The sequence below is a fragment of the Narcine bancroftii genome, chromosome 1 (genome assembly GCF_036971445.1).
Source record: "Narcine bancroftii isolate sNarBan1 chromosome 1, sNarBan1.hap1, whole genome shotgun sequence".
Lineage (NCBI taxonomy): Eukaryota > Metazoa > Chordata > Chondrichthyes > Torpediniformes > Narcinidae > Narcine > Narcine bancroftii.
Genome location: NC_091469.1, coordinates 81,155,868 through 81,179,790, shown reverse-complemented (window position 1 = coordinate 81,179,790; position 23,923 = coordinate 81,155,868). Strand labels below are relative to the sequence as shown.

Genomic DNA, 23,923 nt, shown 5'->3' with positions numbered 1-23,923 from the left:
GCTGGGAAATTAGGTTAAGAGACTGGTCAATTTAGAAACTGTCAGAGGCATCTAAGGGTATCTACATTCCAACAAGAAAGAAAAATACCAAAGGGTGGACTGTCTTTGGTTAACTAAAAGTTAAAGACACTATCAAACTTGCATTAAAAAAACATACAATTGTGCAAAGATAGGTGGACGGTCGGACAGATTATATATAAAAACAAAAATTAACTAAAAGATTAGAATGGAAGGAGAAACTACAGAATTTTAAGAAAGAAAATTTTGAATTTTAACTAACTGGAAAACTTAACTGAAGAACTTAAAAGGGAGGGTCAAAGAAATCAGAAAAAAAAAGTGGTACAGTGAGCCAGCAACATATTTGCCCCAAAGCTTCAATGGAGTTTGTACATTCTCCATGACTGTGTATGGCTTCCTCTGGGTGCTCCAATTATGCAGGTCGATAGATTAATTGGTCACTGTAAATTGCCACTATTCTATAGATGACTGATAGAATCTGGGGAGAGTTGATGGGAGTATTGTTAGAAATATAATGGATTTGTTAGTGTGTTAGAATGACAGGAAATAGTATTTGATGGTCCCCAGACTTGATAGGCTAAAGACCCTTTCTCTGTAAAATAGAGTCACACCAAAGTGTGAAAACAGTAAAAGTTTAAAAATACAATTGGTCCAAAACAAAGCAAATTTGGTGAATTAATAGTAGAACACAAGGTAGGTAAATGGAGCTGAAACCACAATCAGATCAACTATGATCTTATTGAATGGTGGACCAGGTTCAGCAGTCCTCCTATTTCTTAAGTTATAACAAGAAGATGGCAGATGCATTGGACTTAGTTATAAAGATTACAAGTAACAACACAGAAAGAGCTTAAATAAGGAAATTAAAAGGGAAGATCCAAGGAAAATTCGAATCACCACAGAAGTAATAGTAAATTATTTTAGCTTTGTGCAGCCAAATCTCTGATGGACTTCATCTTATGGTCTTAAAACAAATCAATACTAAGTTGATGCATTCATTTTAATTTTCAAAAATTTCCAAACTTTGGGGAGGTTTCATTAGCTCAGAAAATTGCGGATGCAATTTTTTTTATTTTTAAAGTGGAGGGAGACATGAAGCAAGAAACAATAAGCGAGTTAGCTTAATATCTGATGCAAGGAGAAATGTTAGAAGCTATTATTAAAGACATTTTAATAACAGCGAAAAATTCAAGATAATCAGGCAAAGTCAGTAAGGTTTTGTGAAAGGAAAATTGTGCTTGGATAAAGGAAACCAGTGGGTATGCTAAAGTTGGATTTCTAGAAGGCAAGTTAAAAGGTACTCCGTCAAATGAAAGGTGTGGGAGATAATATGCTGGCATGGATAGAAGATTGGTTGGCTAAAACAGTAGGCAGAAATAAATCTCTCTTTTTTTCTACAGCAGAGCCGCAATGTATTACAATTTTGTTTTAATCAATACATTGAATGAACACTGGTAGATCAAAGGATTTAAAAAGATCACAGGAGAGAAGATGTGCATCATTTTCAGTTTGATCAAACTTATGGAGATGACCTAAGCAATATGTCATTTTCAGTTAATAATCTGAAAATTTGAGAAAGCTGAGAGAAGTATGAATCTCCTTGTATTAACTGATCGCAGAATTATGAATTGAGAAGCCCTCTATGAATGGGCAAAACTAAAGACTAAGCCAGGCTTTAATGAGATAAAGGAGAAATGATGCCAAATAACACATCCTCATTATTCATCTTCTCCTTGGGGAATTGCCTTGTTTTGCTGGCACTCGAGGTCCTTGAGGTCTACTAAATTGATAGTTCAGTGGTCATGTAGATGTAGTAAGATGAGAAACAATGAAACATCATGCACAGCATCAAGGCTTCAATTTCAGGAGGAAGAGTTAGTTGTTTTTCCATAAGATAGAGGCACAGGCTACGAAAGTGAAGTATCTATGTTGTGAGCTTGTTCACAACAGCTGCGTGAAAACTAAGGAACAATCAATTCCATGCTCTTCTGCACCCGAAATTGGCTCAGTACCATTAAGTAGGATTCTACACAATTGGTGAAGTGGAAGTTGGAGGTGGTAGTGTACTGTCAATCATCCAGCTGCAAAAGATGAATTTGGACAAAATGAGTAAAAGTGGATTGAAATATTGATGCAGTGCTATTTCACCAAAGGAGAACAGGAGGAAGGCAAGTCTTGGAAACATCGTGCTGGGAACCTGAGTAAGGGCATCGCATTCTGCTGATGCTTCCACAGAAATAAAATGGTGATCTGATCATTGTTTGTAATGAGTGAAGTGAACAAGTGAGGTGATGTGCAGTGGCTGCCTGGAAGAGCTTGTGTTGGGTGACTGGGACAGTTGATGTGTCTAGAGAAAAGATTACAAGAGAAACATTTAGATGTCATAAACTGCGATGGGTGTATCAGAAGCAAATATTAAGTGCGCTTAACCCTGTATTTTTGTTCAAAATTTTTTTGAAAAACTCAGATTAAACAGCATTCATGGAAGGAGCCACAGAGCTAACTCCTTCTGAGTTTCTCCAGCACTTTTGTGTATTGCACAAGTCTACAGAAGTGCTTTTCTTTGCGTATAAGCCCATTCATAATTGATAACACCAATGCAACCGACATGCTCTGAGAATCAAAAGTCAGATCATAGATGAAAAACACCAGTGACCTGCTGTCCAGTTAATAGCAAATTTAGGACTTTAACATATGCATGTGCCTTAACCCCAAAATTAGAGACACTTGCACAGGCAAACAGCAAGAAACACATGTGGAAACCCTGGCATTTTTCTTGCAAAATTCAGGAGACAAGTGTGTTAGAAGGTCCATCACCTCCAGTCTTTGCAACCACACCTCCTTCCTACTCTTTGTTCAGATATCTGCCAACATTTTTCCATACTGTGAAGCACGAAATATTGGTTATATGTATTTTATCGTTGCTATATAAAGGAGACTGCCTGATGTACTGAGTTTCTCCAGCTTTGTGTTTTTACTTCAACCACGGTGTCTGCAGATTTTTGTGTTTTACTTCAGTAGGTTACATTGGGTACCTATTGGAAACCATATCATACTTTTAGTATCAAACTTAACTCATTTAGACCAAAATATGGAGGCAATTAAGTCATCATGTTCCCCAAATGGAACACACACAAAGGCATGGTTAAACCTCATGTTGGGAAAAAAATTAACAAAATAGAAATTAAATTCACACAAAAAAAACATTTTTTTTGTTCTTATTTAGACATACATATGGCACGGTAACAGGCCATTTCGGCCCATGACTCCGTGCCACCCAATTTACCCCCAATTAACCTATTCCCCTGGTATGTTTTTGATATGATACCATACTTCAGCAAAATTCAAGAATTTGGAGGAGGGTTGCTTGAAACAAAAGGAAAATTACTTCCAGTTAGCCTTTCATTAAAATATTAAACTCTTCTACAGTTTACTTCCTGACCCTTCCCCCAGTTAAGAAAACAATCAAATCCATCCTGACATCTGGAATATCACTGTCTGCCAAACGGAAGAGAGAAGGAAGACCAAAACTGTTGTCAGTATTTGTAATTTATTGCAGATTTTAATTGCAAGTTTTGTATCCTGTATACTGACATACATTTTTACTTTAACCACTGTAAGTATTCTATGCAAAAGAAATTTCTTTCAAAATACTGTTAAATCTGAGCATTTCTCTGAATAATTTATATTCCTGACAAATTAAAACAAATACTGTGCCAATACAAAAGTATTCAAATCATTTCCTGATGAATGCTGCAAGCTTAAAAGTCCAAAAACACAGTGTCCATTAAAGTTTCATCTGCCCCACAATCCTCTTCCACAGTTATCCAGCTCTCACCTCATTTTTCTCTGCCGTTAAATTTGTTCCACATTTAACTTCAGTTCTGGAGTCCATAGTGCTGACTTTTGGCATGCAGAATTGCAATTTCCCGGAATTTAAGTCACATATATAGTACAAATGCTTCCAGCTTCTTCTGTCTGCCACATTCCAGCAAAGCCAGCCATTTTCAGCCCAAAACGGACTCGCTGCCTGAATTAATGATGTAAGCCTGCTGACATTCTCTGCAAGCCAAACATCTTCCACTTAAAACAAATAATTTCATGTAAAGTAGCACATTCTCAGCATGTATTAATATAGGCTGAACAATTAATTATGTTGGTTAAAAATTTGACAAGAAGTTGCCCAGCCCTGCTGTTATGCTCTCTTAGAAGGCAAGTCAGTGCAATAGTACCTCCCCCACAGTTTATGCTGCTCTTTAGCAGCTAGATTGAAGGCACCTCCCAGAGGAATGAAAGTACTGCCTTTCCGGTGGGTTTGTCATGCATTCAGCAGTACAACAGAAAGCCATCCATCTCCTTTATCGAAGGAAAGGTTTATTTTCAGAAATTAGATTTCTGCTGCATTTAATCCAGGACTGAAAGCATTCCAAATAAAGGTGCCTTATAAATTAAATCTAGCTATGGAGCACACAAGACAGACAGTGTGGCAGAATCTTCATCAGTAATGGATGCAGCTTTCTTTAAAAATAACCAATAAACTACAAATCTAAACATTCTTTATTAAATTCACAAGAGAGTAATTTTTTTTAAGTAAGATTTATAAATCATTCATTACAAGTCTTGTTTTGTTCACAGAACATCATTCCATGTTAAAAGCAACATTATAGTGGGTGCCAAAGGTAAACATTTCTAAAATGACTTAGCGCCTTCTCTGAAATGTGCATAAATCAAACTACAATGACTTCCAGACAAAGAATTGCTCAAGAAACTCAGCAGGCCAGACAGCATCCATGGGTAGTAATGCTCAAACAACATTTCACGTCTGGACCCTTTATCAAGACTAGTAACAGCAAGGGGGTCACAACCTTTACTGTCATTTATAAAGGCCACACCACCATTCATTCCCTCTGCTTCATGTACTTCTGCCATTAGCTCACCACCCCAAGACAGAAAAAAGAAAGAGTCCCTCAAATCTTCACTTTCCACCCACTAGCCTCCCCATTGGGCACATTACCCTCCAACCTTTCTGCTGAGTTCAGCATAATCTTACATACAGCTGCATCAGTGGTTCTCAACTTTTTTCTTTCCACTCACCTACTACTTTAAGTATTCCCTATGCCATATGTGTTCTATGATTAGTAAGGGATTGCTTAAGGTGGTAGGTTGGTGGAAAGAAAAAGGTTGTAAACCACTTTTAAACGTACCTCATTGACTCATTATGTGCACGGTTTCATAATCCAAAGGAAATGGGCCAATGACAATTTTTCTCAAGCAAAATAGTTCAGTAACAATTGGATCTAGAGCAGTGATTCTCACCTTCCCTTCCCACTCACATACCACCTTAAGCAATCCCTTACTACTCACAGAGCACCAATGGCATAGGGAATACTTAAAGTGATATGAGAGTGAAAAGTAAAAGGTTGAAAACCACTAAGCTACGTCATCCTCTCTCCACAGGATTAAGTCTCTCCAAGAGTCACTCATCTGCTCTTCCCTCCTCATTCATCCTTCCAGCCCCTTAAACACTTCCCACCATTACCACAGAAAGTGGAAATATCCCTACCTCCCTCACCTCCATCCAGGGTGACAAACTAATATTCCATCTGAGGCAGAGTTTTATATGCACATCATCCAAATTAATTCACAGTGAACGCTGTGGAGCCTCGTCTACATTGGTAAGATCAATCACAGATTGGATAACCATTTCAGTGGACACCCACACTCTATCTGGGTCTGAACTTGAGCTTTATGAAGTCAACCAATTTAACTTCCCCAACCATTCTCAAAACAAGCGGTCTGTTCGTAGCCTCATCCATTAACAAGGTGAATCCAAATGTAAATTTGAGGACCACCACATCACGTTTCTCCAAGACTGCCTTATTTTAGCTAAACCCTAGCCCCATCTATTTTGTTCTCTTTGCCTATTCTTGTATTGATTTCCCCCCTCTATCTTTTCTTACCCACCCTACTTTCTACTGATCTTACCCTCAATCTGTCTCTCTGCCTCTCACACCTATTATCCTATCACTTTCTCAGCCTCTTTATAAATGTAATATTATCCCCTTCCCAAGAGAATTGACAAAAGATTGAGACCTAAAATGTTGACTGACCATTTCTACCCATGGATGGATCTGACCTGCCGAGATCTTTCAGCAGTTCATTGTCTGCTCCAGATTCCAGCATCTCCAGCTTTTGTGCCTCTTTTTTTATTTCTAAATATTGTCATCGAATTTCATGACTTATGCATGACAATAATGTAATTTTGATTCAAAATTTTAAATTTCACATAGCTAAACATATATAGAGAAAATTTGAAAAAAATGTCAAATATAAAGAAATTAACAGAATTGTCTAACAATAGCAGGAACAAAGGGATGTAGAATTAACCAAATTAAGGATAATAACCCAAACCGCATCCAACAATGAAAGGCTTAAAACCTGTTCCTATCCAGATTTAATTTTATCAAGAGGGGCAGATCTTAAACCTGCCATCCTATCATAAATAATGCATGTGAAACCTTTAAGAGTGGGTTGTAAATTTTTTTAAAAATCAACAATATTTGGATCAGGTACACCAGGAAAGTTATGAATCTGAGAGTAGAGAAAATGTTGGATTTGCAAGTATCTATAAAATATGGGTATTTTCAGAAAGTTGTTCAAATGATACAAAGCAATTATCAATGAAAAGATCTTTAAAGCACGTAATATCCAGTCTATACCATTTTTGAAATGCAGAATCGTGCAAGGAAGGTTGGAAAAAATAATTGGATATAATAGGGTTTGAAAGAGAAAAACCATAAAATCCCAAATGTTTTCTGAAGTGGGCCCATATCTTTATAGTGTGCCTAACAACTGGATTATTAATAGATTTCTCTCATGAAAAAGGAAGTGAGAATCCAAGAAAAGGTGGAAAGAAGAGATTTTTAACTATAAGCAACTCTATTGCTACCAACAATGGACAGTCAAGTTGTTTATGCAAGTGATTCCAAAACATAAGGTTGTGTATATTAGCCACCCAGTAATAAAATCAGAAATTAGGCAGTGCCATACCTCCCATTTCTTTTAGATTTCTGAAGGTGAACTTTACTTAATCGAGGTCGTTTACTCTTCCAGATATAGGACGTATAATAGAGTCCAATAGGTAAAAAAACATATAAGAATAAAAGATGGTATAGTGTGAAAAAGATAAAAAATTCAGACAAAATATTCATTTTGATAGAGTTAATGTGGCCCACCAAAGAGGTGGATAAATGCTGTTTCATGTTTTAACAGGGTAAGTAAATTTTCTTTAGAAAGACCCTTGTGTTTTCTTGTAAATGTAATACCTAAGTAAGTAAATGGATCTTTCACAACCTTAAAAGGAAAGTTAGTATACACTGATGTAATTGTGATCACAGGAAACAGTTCGTTTTTATTCAAATTTAGTTTGTACCCTGAAAACTGACTAAATTGAGTAAGTAGCAACAACATAGAAGGTGTGGAGGTTTCAGGACTTGATATGAAAAGCAAAAGACCTGCATAAAGGGAAACTTTATGCTGCATTCCCTTCCTCCAATTCCCAAGATGTCCTTGCAGCTTTGAAATGCAATTGCTGATGTCTCTCGCCAAATCGAAAAGTAATGGACTTGGAGGACACCCTTGACAGGTTCCCCATTGGAGATTAAAAGGTTGACTGTTGAACGTTAGTGGGAATTGAAGCAGTAGGAAAAAAGTACATGCAATAAAACTTGGACCAAACTTATTTTTTTCTAAATTTGTAAATAAATATCTCCACACGGTCAAATGCTTTCTCCACATCTAAAGAAAGGACACATTCAGGAACCTCACTGAGGGTGAATATAAATTGTCAAATAAGTGACCTACATTGACGTAGGAGTACTGGTTTTTAATAAAGCTGGTTTGGTCCTCGGATATAATTGATGGTAAAATATTCTCTAATCTGTGGTCTAAAACTTCAGCCAAAATTTTACCATCGCCATTTAATAAAGAAATTGGCCTGTAGGTGGAGCACTCTATAGGATCTTTACCTTTCTTTGCAATAAGAGTAATACTAGCTTCATTGAATGATGCTGGAAGCTTACTTTCCTTAATCGAATCAGACAACACAAAATTTAAATAAGGTGAGAGCAAAGAAGAAAATTATTTAAAAAATTCCACAGTAAACTCATTGTGCCCAATGATTTTCTAGATTGCAAAAAAAGAGATAGCCACAGTTACATCTATTTGTGATGTACGAACATCTAATCTCATTTTGTTATCTATAGAAAGTGTGGAGAAATCTTTTTAAATTGTTTAAATATTCCCATCGAACTACTGTATTAGCTGTTTGAAATTCAGAAGTATAAAGTCGCGAATAAAAATTCCTGAACACGTCATTAATGTTGGAGTGATCTGAAATAACATAACCATCCTCCATTTTAATTTGTGTAATTTGCTGTCTTGCTTCAAATCCTCTCAACTGATGAACTAACAAATTACCAGATTTATCACCGTGGATATAAAGCAGACTCTTATTCTTTAAAAGTTGTCATTCAAATGTGTGCTGAAAGCAGAGCAAATTCAATTGGAAGTTCCACTCACTTATATGGTACTGTATTTCTAACCTGAGCGTATTAATGATTTAAAAAAAAAATTTGATTAACTAATTACAAATGTTCTTTATTAGTATTTCTTTTCATATTCATGATATAACCATATAACCATTTACAGAGCATCCCTGTCATCCCAGAGGTTTCTGAAATTATTTATACTAAACAAAAAGGTAATTTTCCCCTCCATAAAATTCACAAAATCCACTATCAGAAGGTAAAGTCTAAATGTCTTTATTTTTGGAAGGTCACAAAGGGTCTTAGAAAAATAGGGGCATGATCATTATACTCTTGTAATCACCGGAGCGATTCACTAACTTTATGCTGCATTCCTTTCCTCCAATTCCCAAGATGTCCTTGCAGCTTCAAAATGCAATTGCTAATGCCTCTATAGCTAAATCGAAAAGTAATGAACTTGGAATACACCCTTGACAGGTTCCCCATTGGAGATTAAAAGGTTGACTGTTTAACATTAGTGGGAATTGAAGTAGTAGGCCAAAAGTACATGCAATAAAACTTGGACCAAAATTATTTTTTTCTAATTCGTAAATAAATGCCTCCACTCCACACGGTCTAATGCTTTCTCCCCATCTAAAGAGAGGACACATTCAGGAACCTCACTGAGGGTGAATATAAAATGTCAAATAAGTGAACGATATTGAAATAGGAGTACTGGTTTTTAAATAAAGCTGGTTTGGTCCTCGGATATAATTGATGGAAAAATATTCTCTTATCTACGGTCTAAAACTTCAGCCAAAATTTTACTATTGCCATTTAATAAAGAAATTGGCCTATAGGAGGAGCACTCTATAAGATCTTTACCTTTCTTTGCAATAAGAGCAATACCACCTTCATTGAATGATGCTGGAAGCTTACTTTCCTTAAACGAATTAGACGACACAAAATTTAAATAAGATGAGAGCAAAGAAGAAAATTATTTTTAAAAATCCACAGGAAACACATTGTGACCCAGTGATTTTCTAGATTGCAAAAGAGATTGCTGCAGTTATATCTATTTGTATATAGGTTCATCTAATCTCATTTTGTTATCTGGAGAAAGTGTGGAGAATTTTTTTAAATTGTTTAAATATTCCCATCAAACTACTGTATTATAATTTTGAAATTCAGAAGTGTAAAGTCAGGAATAAAAATACCTGAACGCGTCATTAATGTTGGGGTGATCTGAAATAACATAACCATCCTCCATTTTAATTTGTGTAATTTGCTGTCTTGCTTCTAATCCTCTCAACTGATGAACTAACAAATTACCAGATTTATCTTTCTTTCTTTTTCAATCTTTTTATTATTATTATAATTTATAAACACATACAGTTCAAAGAGATATAAAAAAATACATAGTAAGTAATGAATTAATACAGAGATATTAAACAATAATATTACAGAATAAAAATATATCATAAAAAAAAATTTTGATCAGTTTAGGGTGTGAACTATCTCTAAAAAAAAGATATAATTAATAACAATATATGAAAAAAGAGAAAAAAAACCCAAAAAAGAAGAAAAAACAAATCTGAATTAAAAAAAACTTTAAAAAAAACTTTTAAAAAAAACCTACAGATATAGCTAAACCACGCCGATCACTCCGATCTCATCTTACAGCCCAATTAACCAGATTTATCACCGTGGATATAAAGCAGACTCTTATTCTTTAAAAGTTGTCATTCAATTGTATGTGTTGAAAGGAGATCAAAATTAATTTGAAGTTCCACTCCATTTTTATTTAGAACTGGATTTCTAAGTTGAGTGTACTGATTCTTTAATTAACGAATTCCTTTCTTTTAAAATTAATTTTTCACTTTATTTATTTAATTTTCAATCAACATGAAGTTACAAAACAAACACAATCAAAGAAATATTATTATTGAATTTTATTAGAAAAACAAAAAAGCAGTAAATCAATTGCAATGAAACCTTTGCATATAGTACAGTAGCAGTACTATTTAATTCTAAATCAAATAAATTATCATGCCTCCCAATATTCTAAGAGGTAAGAAAAAAATGAAAAGAAAAAACTCAAACCCACAGCAATCAAGGTTAAACTTAATAATGAAACATATCGAAGATCTGGAATCAATTCAGAATTTTTTTTGGACTTGCGGGGTTTAAGTCCTATAATATATAATCATTTATTTCAACCTGCTATTTTAGATTGGTTTTCAAGAATGGAATATTTTTTAGATATTAATAATTTTAAAGAACTTTTTATACAACAACATTGTGTCTTTTCAACAATTGGGAATGATATTTAACCTATCAAATAAACATTATTTCAGATACTATCAAATTCGACATTTTGTTCGCTCATTTCCTATTCTTCCTGATCGAAATTTTATTGATAACTCTTAGAGTTACAATTTACTCATAAAAGGCATGATATCTGTTTTATATTATAAACTATTGAAACAATTTCTTTAAGTGGAATTAAAACTGAATGGGAGAATGATCTGACTATCTCTTTCTCAGAAGAATGGACTTCAATTTTGGGCCTGATCTATGATTCATCCTTGTGTGCTAGCCATAGTATTATTCAATTCAAGTCCTACATCGTGTACATTTCTCCAAAGTCAAACATGCTCAAATTTAGTCTAATATTAGTTCCCTATGTGACAAATGTAAAATATCTAATGCCTCTTTGTTACACATTTTGGACTTGCCCTAATTTGCAAAATATATTGGATTGACTAACTCATTTCAAACATTCTTTAATAGCCCTTTTCATATTCACGGTATATAAGATAATTTGGCCCTAAAGTAGGCTTTCAATGCATACCAGAGGTTTCTGTAAAAGTATTTGTATTAAAGTAAAAAGTTGTCTACTCCTCCATAAATCTCACAAAAATCACTATCAAACAGTAAAGTCGAATTGAAATGCCAGCGTATTTATTTCAGGAAGATCAGGAGGGTTCATAGATAGTACAACAGGAGCAAGATCAGATATCAGATACTCTTGTAATCACAAGAGTGAGTCAATAGAATTAACTGATTATCAATAAGGAAAAAAACAATCCTAGAAAAAGTATGAACATGTGAAAAGAAAGAATACTCTCTTATTTAGATAAAGAAAACAGCATACATCAGAAATATCATCTGATAGGAAGGATTGAATAAATGAGGTGGACTTGTTCACTATTGCTGGGTTGGGAGAAGATCAATCTATCACAGGATCAAACCAACAATTGAAATCTCAACCAAGCACAAGAGAGTCCGAGTCCAGATTGGGTAAGGGGGAAAAAAAATAGTTTTTAAAAAAACCCACATCACCCACATTAGACATTAGGGGCATAAATGTTAGCAAGAACCACCAATTCATTATACAGTTTCCCTGTAACAATATAAATGACTGTTAGTATCTGATATTACATTGTGATGGACAATAGGAATACCTTAATTAATAAAAATCTGATTTGCCTGAAAGGTGGAGTGAAAATGTTGCCCCCTCCACCATGCCATGAGACGTGAACTATTAGAGCTACAAATAGGTGTTTCTTGTTTAAAAAAACAATTGCTGTTTTAAGTTGTTTAAGATAAGAAAGAATTATCCTTCTCTTAACAGGATGGTTTAAACCTTTAACTTATTAAATTTTATTAGTTGAAATGTTATCCATTGTCAATGGTTAGAGAATTGGGTTGAAAAACACACATGTTAACAGAACTCCAGGTGGTGGCCTTGGAGCAAGAACAGAGCATATAGCAGATATTAAAATAAAAACAACGGACAAGGACAAAGCTTATGTAGTCTCCTAACACAACAATCTAGAAAAGACCCACACACACCTTCCCCACCCAAAAACTAGACAGCTGCCAAAGACTCCAGCAGCAAGCTCATCAAATTAAACATTTCTCACCCAGAAAAAAACCTTCCTGTCCTATGCAATAAGATCTTGGCTCCAATGTGGTTATTAAAACAACTCTCTGCACTCCAAAAACAACATACAAGTTGGATAGGAATACAACCATTATATAATTTAAAAAAACCTATTTTAGAATTTCTTAGTCAATTTTGTTTTAAGTATATTACAAAGCAGAAATCAGCGAAGAATTTTGTAAATTGCCATTCTTCAGTAGATTCTGCCAAGCCCCAGATACATTGATTATGTCATCTGCTCCGGCAATCCAGATCAACAACTTTAGTCGTCAACTTTGAGTTACTTTCACGTAAGCTGGAGAAGACATCTTCTAATTCAATAACACGTTGGCTTAGGTTTTCAGAAGCGTGTTCCAGAGATGACAAATACTGGCCGTGCTCCTCCACTAATGACCAGATTTGATCGATTTTGACTTCTAACCAGGAAAAAGAGTTAAAAAAAAGGAAGCTGCAAAATGTACAACCTTGTTTTAAAAGATGGAAAGGTTAAAAGAGAAAAAGATAAAAACAGACAGGAGCACCTGATAGTTGCATCTACATCATATCGCAACTGGTCGCAAGTCTAAGCCTCTCTCAAAGATACTTTTATTGTCATTTAATAAAAAATTAAAAATGTAATATACATAATGTACTTCAACTTTTGTTTTGCCATAAGGCAAACAAAGAATCGCTTTGAACACTGTTCGGCGCCCCTTACAATAGGAAAATGAGAAGCAAAAGAGAGTCCCTTCTGAGACATTGAGTGTTCATGGATTCACCACCAGCTTTTCCGCATCCTCTGCAACTGCAGACTTCATATAGCAGCCTAAATATGGCAAAACTGTTCCACAGTACTGCAGAGGGCAACTTCACCCTTTCCACCATAATTTAGGATACTGAGACAGATTTATAATACCCAATCTGAGAGGTAGGCTGTGTACAGTGTCTTAAATGACAAAAGAAAGGTCTAAACGTGGAGAGAATTTCTAAATTCTTGGGTCTTGCCAGAATAAATCACAGCCAATAGAGCAATTAAATACAGAGAGACCCAAGGCACCAGAATGCCAGTATCAGGGAAAGTAATGCTAATGGGAGAATAGAAGAACTGTCATTTATAGGAAGGGTTTTGAATGGATGAGATGGTGCAGAGAGGATGCAGGGGCACTGAAGGTTTCCTGATCATGTCAGAGGTTTGGATCTGGAGCTCAGGTTGCCAATGGTTTGTACTGCAGAAGTGTGTGAGCATTGAAAGCAAATCCATGCATACTCAGCATCTCTGAAAGGACTTTTGCGTTTCTTTCGCTGACTGAAAGGGGTGCCAGGCAATTTCCACTGATAGCAATCTTTGCCTTATGGCAGACTAAAGGCAATGTCATTACATCTGATTTATTACATAATAAAAAACCTTTAATCCTGGACACACATCTACTCACTTGTCAGGAAGACGCAACAGCTAATCCACTTCCTGAGAAGACTGAGGCAGGCAAGACTACTGGCCAACATCCTGTGACCTTCCTACTGGAGTTCCATAGAGAGCGTTCTGGTAGTCTGCATCAGTATGATATGGTTATTGCTGAGCATTGGATTGGAGGTCAATCCACAGGACCAAAATAGCGGGAGAGAGGATCACTGGGGTTTCACTCTCGCCCAATCAATGTGCTCTATTAGGATCATTGTTTCAAGAAGTATCACAAGATCACTGAGAACCTCTATAACCTTGCATGCAGCACCTTTCCCATTGGGAAAGAGATATAGGAGTAGAGCCAGAACCTCTAGGCTGAGAAACAGGTTCTTCAAGGGCTCTGAGTCTGCCGAGTGACTGATAAACCTCTCATTCAAATCCTACAATATACTCTATTTAATTAACAATATTTAAATATTTTTATATACGAATATGCAAACTGCATATGTGTCTGTGTTTGCATGTTTTTGCACCAAGGACCAGAGACTGCTATTTTGTCGGGTTGTACTTGTACAGTCAGATAATAAACTTGAACTTGAAGCTATATTCTAAGGCACTTGTATACTGACAACTGCTTTGGTGCTGCTTCCTACATTAATATAAATCTCAAAATATTCATTATTTTTTCTGCCATCCCCATTTTCACATGGCTCAACTGTGACTTTTTACTTCATGCCCCTTTCTGGATTTTCCTACAACAAAAAAATGTTTACCTCAAACTTCCAAACCCATACAGATATCTTGAATATTATCCCTCCAAACATTCCTTTCCATTCTCCCAGGTCCTCCATATTCATTACATATACTCTGATAATGTGACTTTGAGCCTCTTTACCGAATTTTAGTCAATTGATCATCCTTCTCAATTTCCACCAGTTTCCAAGAGATTTCACCAGACACGTTACTCTTCCCCTACCCTCTCAACATTTTAAAGGGACTATTTCTTTCAATTTCCTGCTCCACTCATCCACCCCTTGAAATGCATGAGCTCAGATGTTACATTTCTTCTTTCATTTCTTTTCACCATCCAAATTCCTGAATAGTTTTTCCAATATACAGCATTCAGTACCCACACATCGTCTCTCTTGCATCAGAAAGCAAATATACTGAGTAGCTGCTTTGTGGAGTCACTGTGTTCAGTTTGCCATTCCAAGTTTCCTAACATTTCAATTCTACACATCAGCCCCACTCTGACCTATCCATTTAGCCCTGCTCTGACCTATCCATTTAGCCCCGCTCTGACCTATCCATTTATGGCTCCTAGAATATTCGGAGGTCAAATACAAGCTCGTGCAACAGCATGTCATATTTCATTTTGACTATGTTGGATCTTTGAATTCTCATCAAATTCTATAACTTTCAATTAACTTCCTTCATTTGCCTATATTAGAACAGATGATTGCTACTCCAAATGATCCAATCCATGTGTGAAAAATGGCTTCATTTTCATGACCAAACCCCAATATGCAGAGCATTTCCCACAACACATTACATCTTTTGCCGCCCTTCAGATGCATTTTAACTTTTATGGTGCTCTAATCAACAAAAGTATTCTCACAGCCCTGGCCTCAAGCCATCACAGATATTCTCTTTATCCTGTTCAACTTTGCCCACAACCACTCTACAACTTTAAGCTAATGTCTTCGCTTTCCCATTTCTGACAATCTGCAACCTAAAAAAAAGTTTTTCCTATTACAGTTGACTCCGGGTCTGCTGTTCTCAGCATTTTCTGTTTTCTTCTATTGCAAGGCACTTCTGGCTGTCAAATCTGGTAACAAAGGCCATTTATCAATCACCAAAACCCTCACCTTTGAAACAGCTCAAGTATGAAATCAGACAAACCTTGTCTCAACATGGCAAACAGTATAATTTAGTCAAAGAGCTGCAATAAAGAATGACAGAGTTTTCATTGAGGGCCAAATAGAGTAAAATTAAATTTATCCACTTTTGCATGTCAGGCAATATAACCATTTAGCATCAGTGAAGGAGTTAAGGGAGGTAAAGCTGAGTGATATCAGCATTCTGGCATGATTTTTTTCCCCCATCTGCAGAGACCATGTAGTTGAGGGCTGGGGATTTATTAAGAAATAACTATGAATACAAGGTAATCCATTACTGGTGATGCTATAGCTGTTCAAATCAATAAGAATTAAACCAAGTGCTATTCCATTCAGCTGACACAAAGGTCAAGAATGACAAGAAGGACTCAATTATATTAGTTACATTCACATATTTTTACTACTGAATTTGATCACAAAAGTAGAAAACTGATCAAAAGGGATCAAACTAAGTTGCATGTGACAGTAACAAATTTGGGAAGTAGCATTCTCTGGAACTTGTAAGTGATCAGAGATGATATCTTGCATTTTGTGAGGCTGAAAAGATTGAATCCATTTTTAATTTAATAACAGAAGGGAAGGTGGGTGGTTGGTGGTTCAGGGTCAAGGGAGCAGGAGATAGCTTTCTGTACAGGTTTTAGTAGTGCATTGGGAGTGTGAAGGGAAAACAAAACTAGAAACTTTGAACTAGGGCTAACAGGAGCAAATTTTGGAGTACTGTATGAGTATTTTCCATTCATGATACAATCCATTCCAAAACTTATCTTGACTAACATTAAAATGTTATATCACCATGCTAAATTATGAAAAAAATCTCAATGAAATAAGAAAATGTTTGTTCAACCTTGAAATTATTTGAATAATACTGTAATTTGTAAGCATAATCTTGTTAATTTATAACAATCTTGTTTATTTATTTATTTATAATAAATATTTTAGTTACTTCATCAGAGAACCTCAAATTTATTAATTCTAATCCAGTATAAATACAAGCTGTTTTCCCTCATACTGATGTCTCGTTCCAGTATCAAACCCAACATAAAATGATTTGCAGTCCTCATTGAATTGTTAATTCCAAACCTGATTTTCCGATTATGAAGAATTAACAATTCAATCATTTGAAAATGAAAATTGTGTCTAATAAAAGTTTTTCATATCTGCAGTTCTTCCACTGTTAAAATTAAACAATCCCATCAAAAGGGCTATTTCATTCAGTTGTCCTGAATGCCAAACATCATTGTAATGTCTGATTTTGAATGGTTATTCTAGCTATTCATGTCAACAGTTATTTAAATTTCTATGACTATTTTCTTAATAAATGTGTATTTTAATAATGATCCAGCAGCATACATAGGTAAATTGGCAAGAAAACTCAATGAAGAACATTGGATAAGCTGAGGGCACTTCCTGTTTCAAAACAAAATTAAACAGGACAAGCAAAAGTCTGGATTAAATATACCAAAATTACTTAATAAATATCACATAGAATGCTAGTAACAGCAATGAATGTCACAAATTATGAAACATTAATAATTAGGCCAAAATATCAAACATTGGCACCAAAAATATCTTTAAAATGTAATAAAAGCTTAATAATTTTTTTTACAATAAAGTATTGATGTTTTCAGTTAATATGAAAACCAAGTAACATTACCTTGTTTAGGTGAGAACTTATTTGGCTCATTCAGCTGAGAACAGGAATAATCAATAGATCTGTTTTCTCTGAACAAACAAGGATAGGTGGTCACCCTGCAAGCTAATTAAAGACCATAATCCAATTTAGGGTAAATATTCAAGGAAATTCTTTTCCTGCAATATTTTAATCAACACATTAGTTCAGAACTTTTCTTGAATAGTGGTTTGACAACATTCATGAAGTTTTTTTATGAAACAAACTCCCTGGATCTTATATGACATCAACGAAGATTCAAAAAGATCAAATGAAAACCCAGTGCACACAAGAATCACTCAGACAAATAATGTATTAAACATCGAGAGCACTTTGCTGCTGCCTTTTCAACTTTGTTCTGACAATGTATTCCTCGTGCTTTCTCAGTGAATTTGCTTGGAAATCTGCTCATTGACCTGAAGGAAGTGCAGTGACTATTAATTTCAATGAACAGAAATGGGATTTACAGCAATTTACATGGGAGGGGGCATGGAGTTAATTTATATGTATTGTATATATAGTAACATGTTTTCTAATGTTTTGATTCAAATTTTTATGATTATCAATAGCTCGGAATATATTCCATCCTGAATGTCGGGCTAAATGCATAACCTGCAAACCTTGGATAAGTTGCATTGCCAGCTGTAATCAAAAGCTAGCTTTCATGACTAAGTTGTCTCAGTAGACTAATGTAGATTGGAGAGGTGCAAGTGAGCTAGATATTGTTTACTGTTCTAACAAGAATTAGAGATAAATTCACATAAGACAACTTCATCGCCTTTGAAATATGAGGAAAACACACATGGATGGATTCCTACAAACTCAGTACAAATCATTACATTTCTTGCTTTCAATTATAAAGCATCAGGGTAATGCTAATAAAACAAAAGAGACTTTTTAACCAAGTTCTCAAGTTCTGAAATTGCTAATTCTGAAATTGTTAAGATGTTTATTTGACCCCAGTGAGAATTTGCATGAAATGTAAAAATCGTTGAACCTCAGATATTACCTGAATTGGTGTTCACATGACAGAATGGAAATTGACTGAGCTTCATGATGTATTCAATACACTTAGTTATGAGGGTTTCTAGATTACTCCTAAATGTTTATAAAATTTAGTTGGGTGGATTAATTAACAGTCTACATCCTTTCCTGTCATTGTTCCAAAGATTAAAGTGAACTATCTGTCTCCCATTGGTATCCATGTAAATTTATATTTTATGAAATACTTTAGAGCTAATATCTGGTTCTCCACAAGGACATAAAATTTAGTTACAACCATTAATTAACAGGAGGAATCTATTTCTTTTCCACCAGACACTAAACCAGATCTCTAATGAGCAAATAACTGGTTCAAAACATTCAACTCTGCGAAATCATCGACAAATACAAGACAATAAGAGGTCTAAGCTGTCTTGGTAAATGTTCACCCCACAGAACTACTATGCATGGGGGATTGCATCATGTAGCAGCACAGAAATCAGACCCAGAACAGATTTGACTCAGTGAAAATTTTGTACAGAATATTGGATGTCTAAGGATTCCTCATTCTCAATTATTGCTGGTTTTAGGATGGTAATGCTGCCTTAATTCTCAACTTTCCAACTTGCTGTCAGATAGAACCCAAACACAACCTGCTGGAAGAACTCAGCAGGTTCAGTGGCATCAGCAAGAGAAAAAGAATGGTTAAAAAGTGTTGTTCCCCAAGTTTGCATTGAGTCTCAATCTGGCAGTGGAGAACACCAGAACAGAGAGGTCAGTGTGGGTATGAAAAGGGGGTGGTGAATGGCACACTGCCAGAGGCTCAGATGGCTATTGTAGACAGTGTGCAGATGCTCTGCAAAAAGGTACCTAAGTCTGAGTTTGGTCTCGCCGATGCAGAGGAGGCTACACCAGGAGGTGCATGTGAATCTTTACCTTGTGGAGGGATAATTTAAGTGCCTCGATGGTGGTGAGGGGTATTACCAGGGGTAATAGAGAGATAGGTCGGCAAGGATGGACAGGGAAAGGAATCACAGAAAGCTGACAAAGGAGCTAGCAAAATGGTAGGCATAGCTTGGACCAAGATGAATGTTGATGGCATCTTCCATTTGAAGGAAATGAGAGGTGTCGAAAGAGAAATTTTTAATGGTGAGAATAAATTCTGCCAGAGAGTTAAGAATGTGGGTGGAGGGAAACTGGTCTGAACATTATTCCAGGAAGATGCGGAGGTCTTTGAGACCTTCTTGATAGGGAATGGAGGTGTAAAGGAACAGAACATCCATGGTGAAGATATGACAGTGGGATCCAGAGAATCAAAAATTGCCAGTGGTGACAGGCCTGGAAGATATCCCAGATGTAGATGAGAAGGGAGCAGACAAGGAGAGAGAGGATGTAATCAAAATACAAGAGAGTTTGATGGGGCATGAGCAGATAGAAACAATAAGCCTATCAGGAAAGTTCTATTTGTAGATCTTGCGTAAGAGGTAGAAGCAGGAAGTGGGAGGTTGGAGGCTGTGGAGGTGAGACTTCCTGATGAAATGAAATCTAATACAATGAGGGATCTATACCAGTGGCCTGGTAATCATTGGTGAGGTTGTGGTCTGGGTTAAGTATGAGGAAGCATGTGTGAGTTGGAGTCTGGCCTTTGCAGAGTATAGGCCAGTTCACTAGACCACAACAGCACCCACTTTATCTGCAGGTTGATCAAGTTGGGAGTTGGTGGTCAAGAGAGGGTAAAAAGACGAAAGGGAGAGTCTAAGAGGAAGGAAAGTGTTAGACAAGAAAAACAGTGGGGTGTGGGAATTCCTTAACCAAAAAAAAATCATGGAAACAATGGTGGAAGAGTTCAATACGATAGCGGGCCTAAAGACAGTGGAAAAAGAGCTCAACATCAAGGTGGGTCTGGAGATGGCGAAAGAAGAATTCAATCTCCAGGCAGGCTGAAAGAAAGAAGTGCTCAATGGTGGTAGAAGAAACGCTGAATGTCATGGGAGGCCTAGAGATGATGAAAGAAGAACTCAATATTAAGGCAGACCTGGAGACAGTTGAAGAAGAGCTCAGCAGCATGGCAGGCCTGGAGACAACATAACAAGAACTCAATGTCATGGCAGACCCAGAATGAGCTTAAAGAGCAAAGTGAAGCTCAATTAGTTTTCAGTCATTGTTCTTAAATTCATGGAAAGGACTAACCTTATCAGCTCTTCTAGGGTCATCAGTTGGTCAAGACTCATACACTTGCTGTCATTTATACCTTCAAGAGAGAAGAAAATATTTCCAGTAGGCTCTGCTGCCTGTGGCATTTACAGCACATTGTATGACATTAAAGGATTTACATAATATGTCACACTTCAGTACATTATTGATCCACCCTTTTCCTTCTGCCAGCCGTCATAAAGCTCTTTTAGTGAATCTTTTCAAAGAAACAGTTTATTTTGTTCCATATCATGTGTTCTAGATCTGAAAAAGATCATGAAGGTTTTCTGGCTCTTTACGTCTTGGAACTCAACATCTACTCCTATTGACCTCAGGAGGAGATGCCACTTTCTTTCCTGAAGATGGTGGTGTCACCCTCTCACTCTTTCTGAACTTCCTGAATACTTTAAGGATGAAAGCTTCATGATGTTTACCATCATTACCTTCATAAAGAATCAAAGAAGGGCTTCACAGTTCCCCAATGTAATCAATGAGTACATTGATGCTTTCTGTTCTGTTTCCATATTCTTCTTCCAATATTCTGGACTTTTTGCAAGAAACAGTCTACATGCAGAAGGTAGAGGCAAGAGAAGAGCACTGCATGATTTAGGTGGATTTAATCGTGAGATTTGTTTTCTGTACTCAAGTCAAAAATCTATTTTGGTTGGACGAGCCCATCTGTTTAAACCAGTTGTGTTGTCATAACACTCCATCTACAGGGTTGCAGAAGACACTACACAACTTTGCAATCTTTTGCAATGCAATCTGGAGCTTAGACGTTTGTTGATTTACTTTTCAAATCACACAACTACATTGCAGATAGAGGTACTAAGAATTATCACCCATGTCATTGTTAGGAACAGTGGATGCTGCTAAAAAGCCTGCCTTTCATTCCCCAGAGCTGACTGAGCCCAAGTACAGCATTTTTATATGTGACACCCACAAAACCTACCTCCACCTTTCTCACTTCAAAAGTGAAGTTGTTTTCCCCCCCCCCACCCAGGACACCTCATCTTCTAACTGGGCACCCTCACCCAGATAGCATTAATATTGACTTCTCTGGCTTTCGTTTAAACCCCCCCCCCCCACCCGCTTCCCCCATTATTTCTCCAATCCGTCTCCTTTTGCACAAACATGATCAATTCTACCCAGTCCCTTATCACGTCCAATTAACACCTTTTGTTGGTCTGGATTCCTCCCCCATTGTTTGAATTCTGAGGCTTTCTGATATATCCTTCTTCTACCTTTTCAGATTTTTTTCCTTGAAGAAGGACTCAGACCTGAAACATCGACAATAGATCTTTGTCTCTTTTAGATAAAGAAAAGACCAGCTGAGTTCCTCCAACAGTTCAGTGCTTTTACCCAAGTAGTCTGTTCTCTTCTCACAGATTTAAGCCATCATTACATCTACGACTGAATTACGGATGTGCAGTAGTTACCCTCCCTCAAAATCATTGTGATAACTTCTGGATAGGCGGGACCCCAACAAGGAGAACTGGTTGAATCAAAACTGAAAGGGAATCAATATCCTTGCAGTACAATTTACTCATGCTACTCGAGGTGGGCAGTGCAACAGGTGGGCAGAAGAATGAGAAGTGACTTTTCAGAAAAACTAAGAACCTGAGGATCTTGTCAGGGTGTATGTGGAGACGTTTCCTCTTATGGATGAATCCTGAATTAAGAGTCACTGTATAAGCAGTTGCCACTTAGGTCCCAAAGGCTGGATTCATTTGATCTCACTTCCTTGAAGGGGAGCAAAACCAGTTTTTGAACATTTTTATCTCAGAAGGAGGCATGATGAGCATAACCGTTACCACAAAATTATCACAGTGCCAGCAACCCAGGTTAGAACCTTCCATTGTCTGAAAGGAGTTTGTACATTCTCCCTGTGTCCATGTGGGTTTCCTTCAGGTGCTCCAATTTCCTCCCACATTCTAAAGATGTGGACAGTGCAAGTTCACGGCAGAAGGCTGTAACTTTAAATTTAAATTGATCAGCAAGGGCATGAAAAAAATTACCAGGGATCAGTAGGAAAGTAGCATGGAGCTTACAGTGGGATCAGGCATGATTTTATTAATAGCAGAGCAGACTGAGGGGTCGACTAATGTCCTGAACTCTGAGCATCTGTGTTTAGATGCTGGATCATGAGGATTTTGGTTTGGGGGAAGAAGAACTTGCATGTAAGGATGGTAGTTATTTAAAACTTGCCCTATTGGTTTCTCAGTGCATTCAGCATTTTTGTTGAGGAGTTTGTTTTATGGATCCAACACTTAAGTGTCAATGATGATTGTATGACCATCAGGAAAGAAGAGATATCCTAGAGGAGTCACATGATGGTGTAGTGGCTGGTCGGGAAAACCAGCCCTCTCCAGAAAAATAGGAAAAAAAGTTAGGAAAAAGCAAAGCATAACAAAAATAGAGTACAAGAAATAGAAGACAAAGATACAAAGAAGAGAAAGAAGATGGCTTCCAAGAAGGAGAAAGTAAGAGCAACTGGAAAAGAAGTTAAAAAGTCGCCGGAGAAGAAAGAAGAAGGCCTTACCTGCAGGAAAGAACAGGACGCTGTGGTGAGGAGGGGCACCCAACCCTCGAGGTCAGTGCCTGCCCTACAGAGTCGTGACCCACCAGCCGGTGCACTACAAAAATAGCTCTCGGAGCCAAACAAAAGTGCCCAGTGCGCAATCAAAGGACACCAGTGGGAGGGGGGCTCAGCAGAGGAGTGGGCTGTCACAGAGCGAGCAGCTGAGGGATGCCCGATACCAGGGCTTTCAGCTGGAGGATAAAGAAGACAGCAGAAGAGGGTGCGACGAAACAGACGTGGAAGACAGACGGAGGGAAGATCAACAAGAAGACCAACATCAGGAAGCACAACAGACGGGGAGGAGTCACGCGATGGAGTAGTGGCCGGACGGTGAACTCCAGCCCTCTCCAGAAAAGTCGGGAAAAACAAGAGAAAACACAAAGGCACAGAAATAAAAGTTACAGAAAAGTGAGTATAAAGGTGGAAAGAAGATGGCGACAAAAAAAGAAAAGTCGAAAGCAACGGTAAGAAGAGAGGAAGAGAAGACAAAGGAGGAAAAAGGTGAAGGCCTTACCTGTCCGAAGAGGCCCGCTGCGGAGAGAGAAACCCGCTCCCTCAGGTCGGTAAATAATGGACTACAAAAATGGCTCGCAGAGCCGAGTAAAAGTGCGCAACCGCGCATGCGCGAAGTTTCGCGCATGCGCGATGCGAATGAAAAAAAACACACCGATGGGAGGGGGGACCAGCTGGGGAGTCGATCTCCACAGCCGGCAACGACAGCTGCAGAA

General features: G+C 37.1%; 1 protein-coding gene and 1 long non-coding RNA gene across 7 annotated transcripts in view; one reads left to right on the top strand and one right to left on the bottom strand.

Annotated features, from left to right (window-relative positions):
* The window catches only part of mcc (MCC regulator of WNT signaling pathway), a 218,455-nt gene that overhangs the window by 133,002 nt on the left and 61,530 nt on the right, over positions 1-23,923 (bottom strand). The window contains exons 1-3 of one of the 6 annotated variants that reach the window (XM_069930999.1): positions 22,235-22,335; positions 20,612-20,672; positions 17,426-17,527 (exon numbers count right to left, since the gene is read on the bottom strand). The exons of 4 other annotated variants lie outside the window; for them this stretch is intronic. In XM_069930999.1, the coding sequence (XP_069787100.1) occupies positions 17,426-17,455 (30 nt within the window). In that variant the 5' untranslated portion in view covers positions 17,456-17,527; positions 20,612-20,672; positions 22,235-22,335. Of the gene's footprint in view, positions 1-3,856; positions 4,230-17,425; positions 17,528-20,611; positions 20,673-22,234; positions 22,336-23,923 lie in introns of those variants that run through there. One more of the 6 variants, XM_069930990.1, reaches the window with a different exon arrangement.
* LOC138760425 (uncharacterized) overlaps positions 1-23,923 on the top strand; it is a 177,394-nt gene that overhangs the window by 138,017 nt on the left and 15,454 nt on the right. The gene's annotated exons all lie outside the window — the stretch shown is intronic.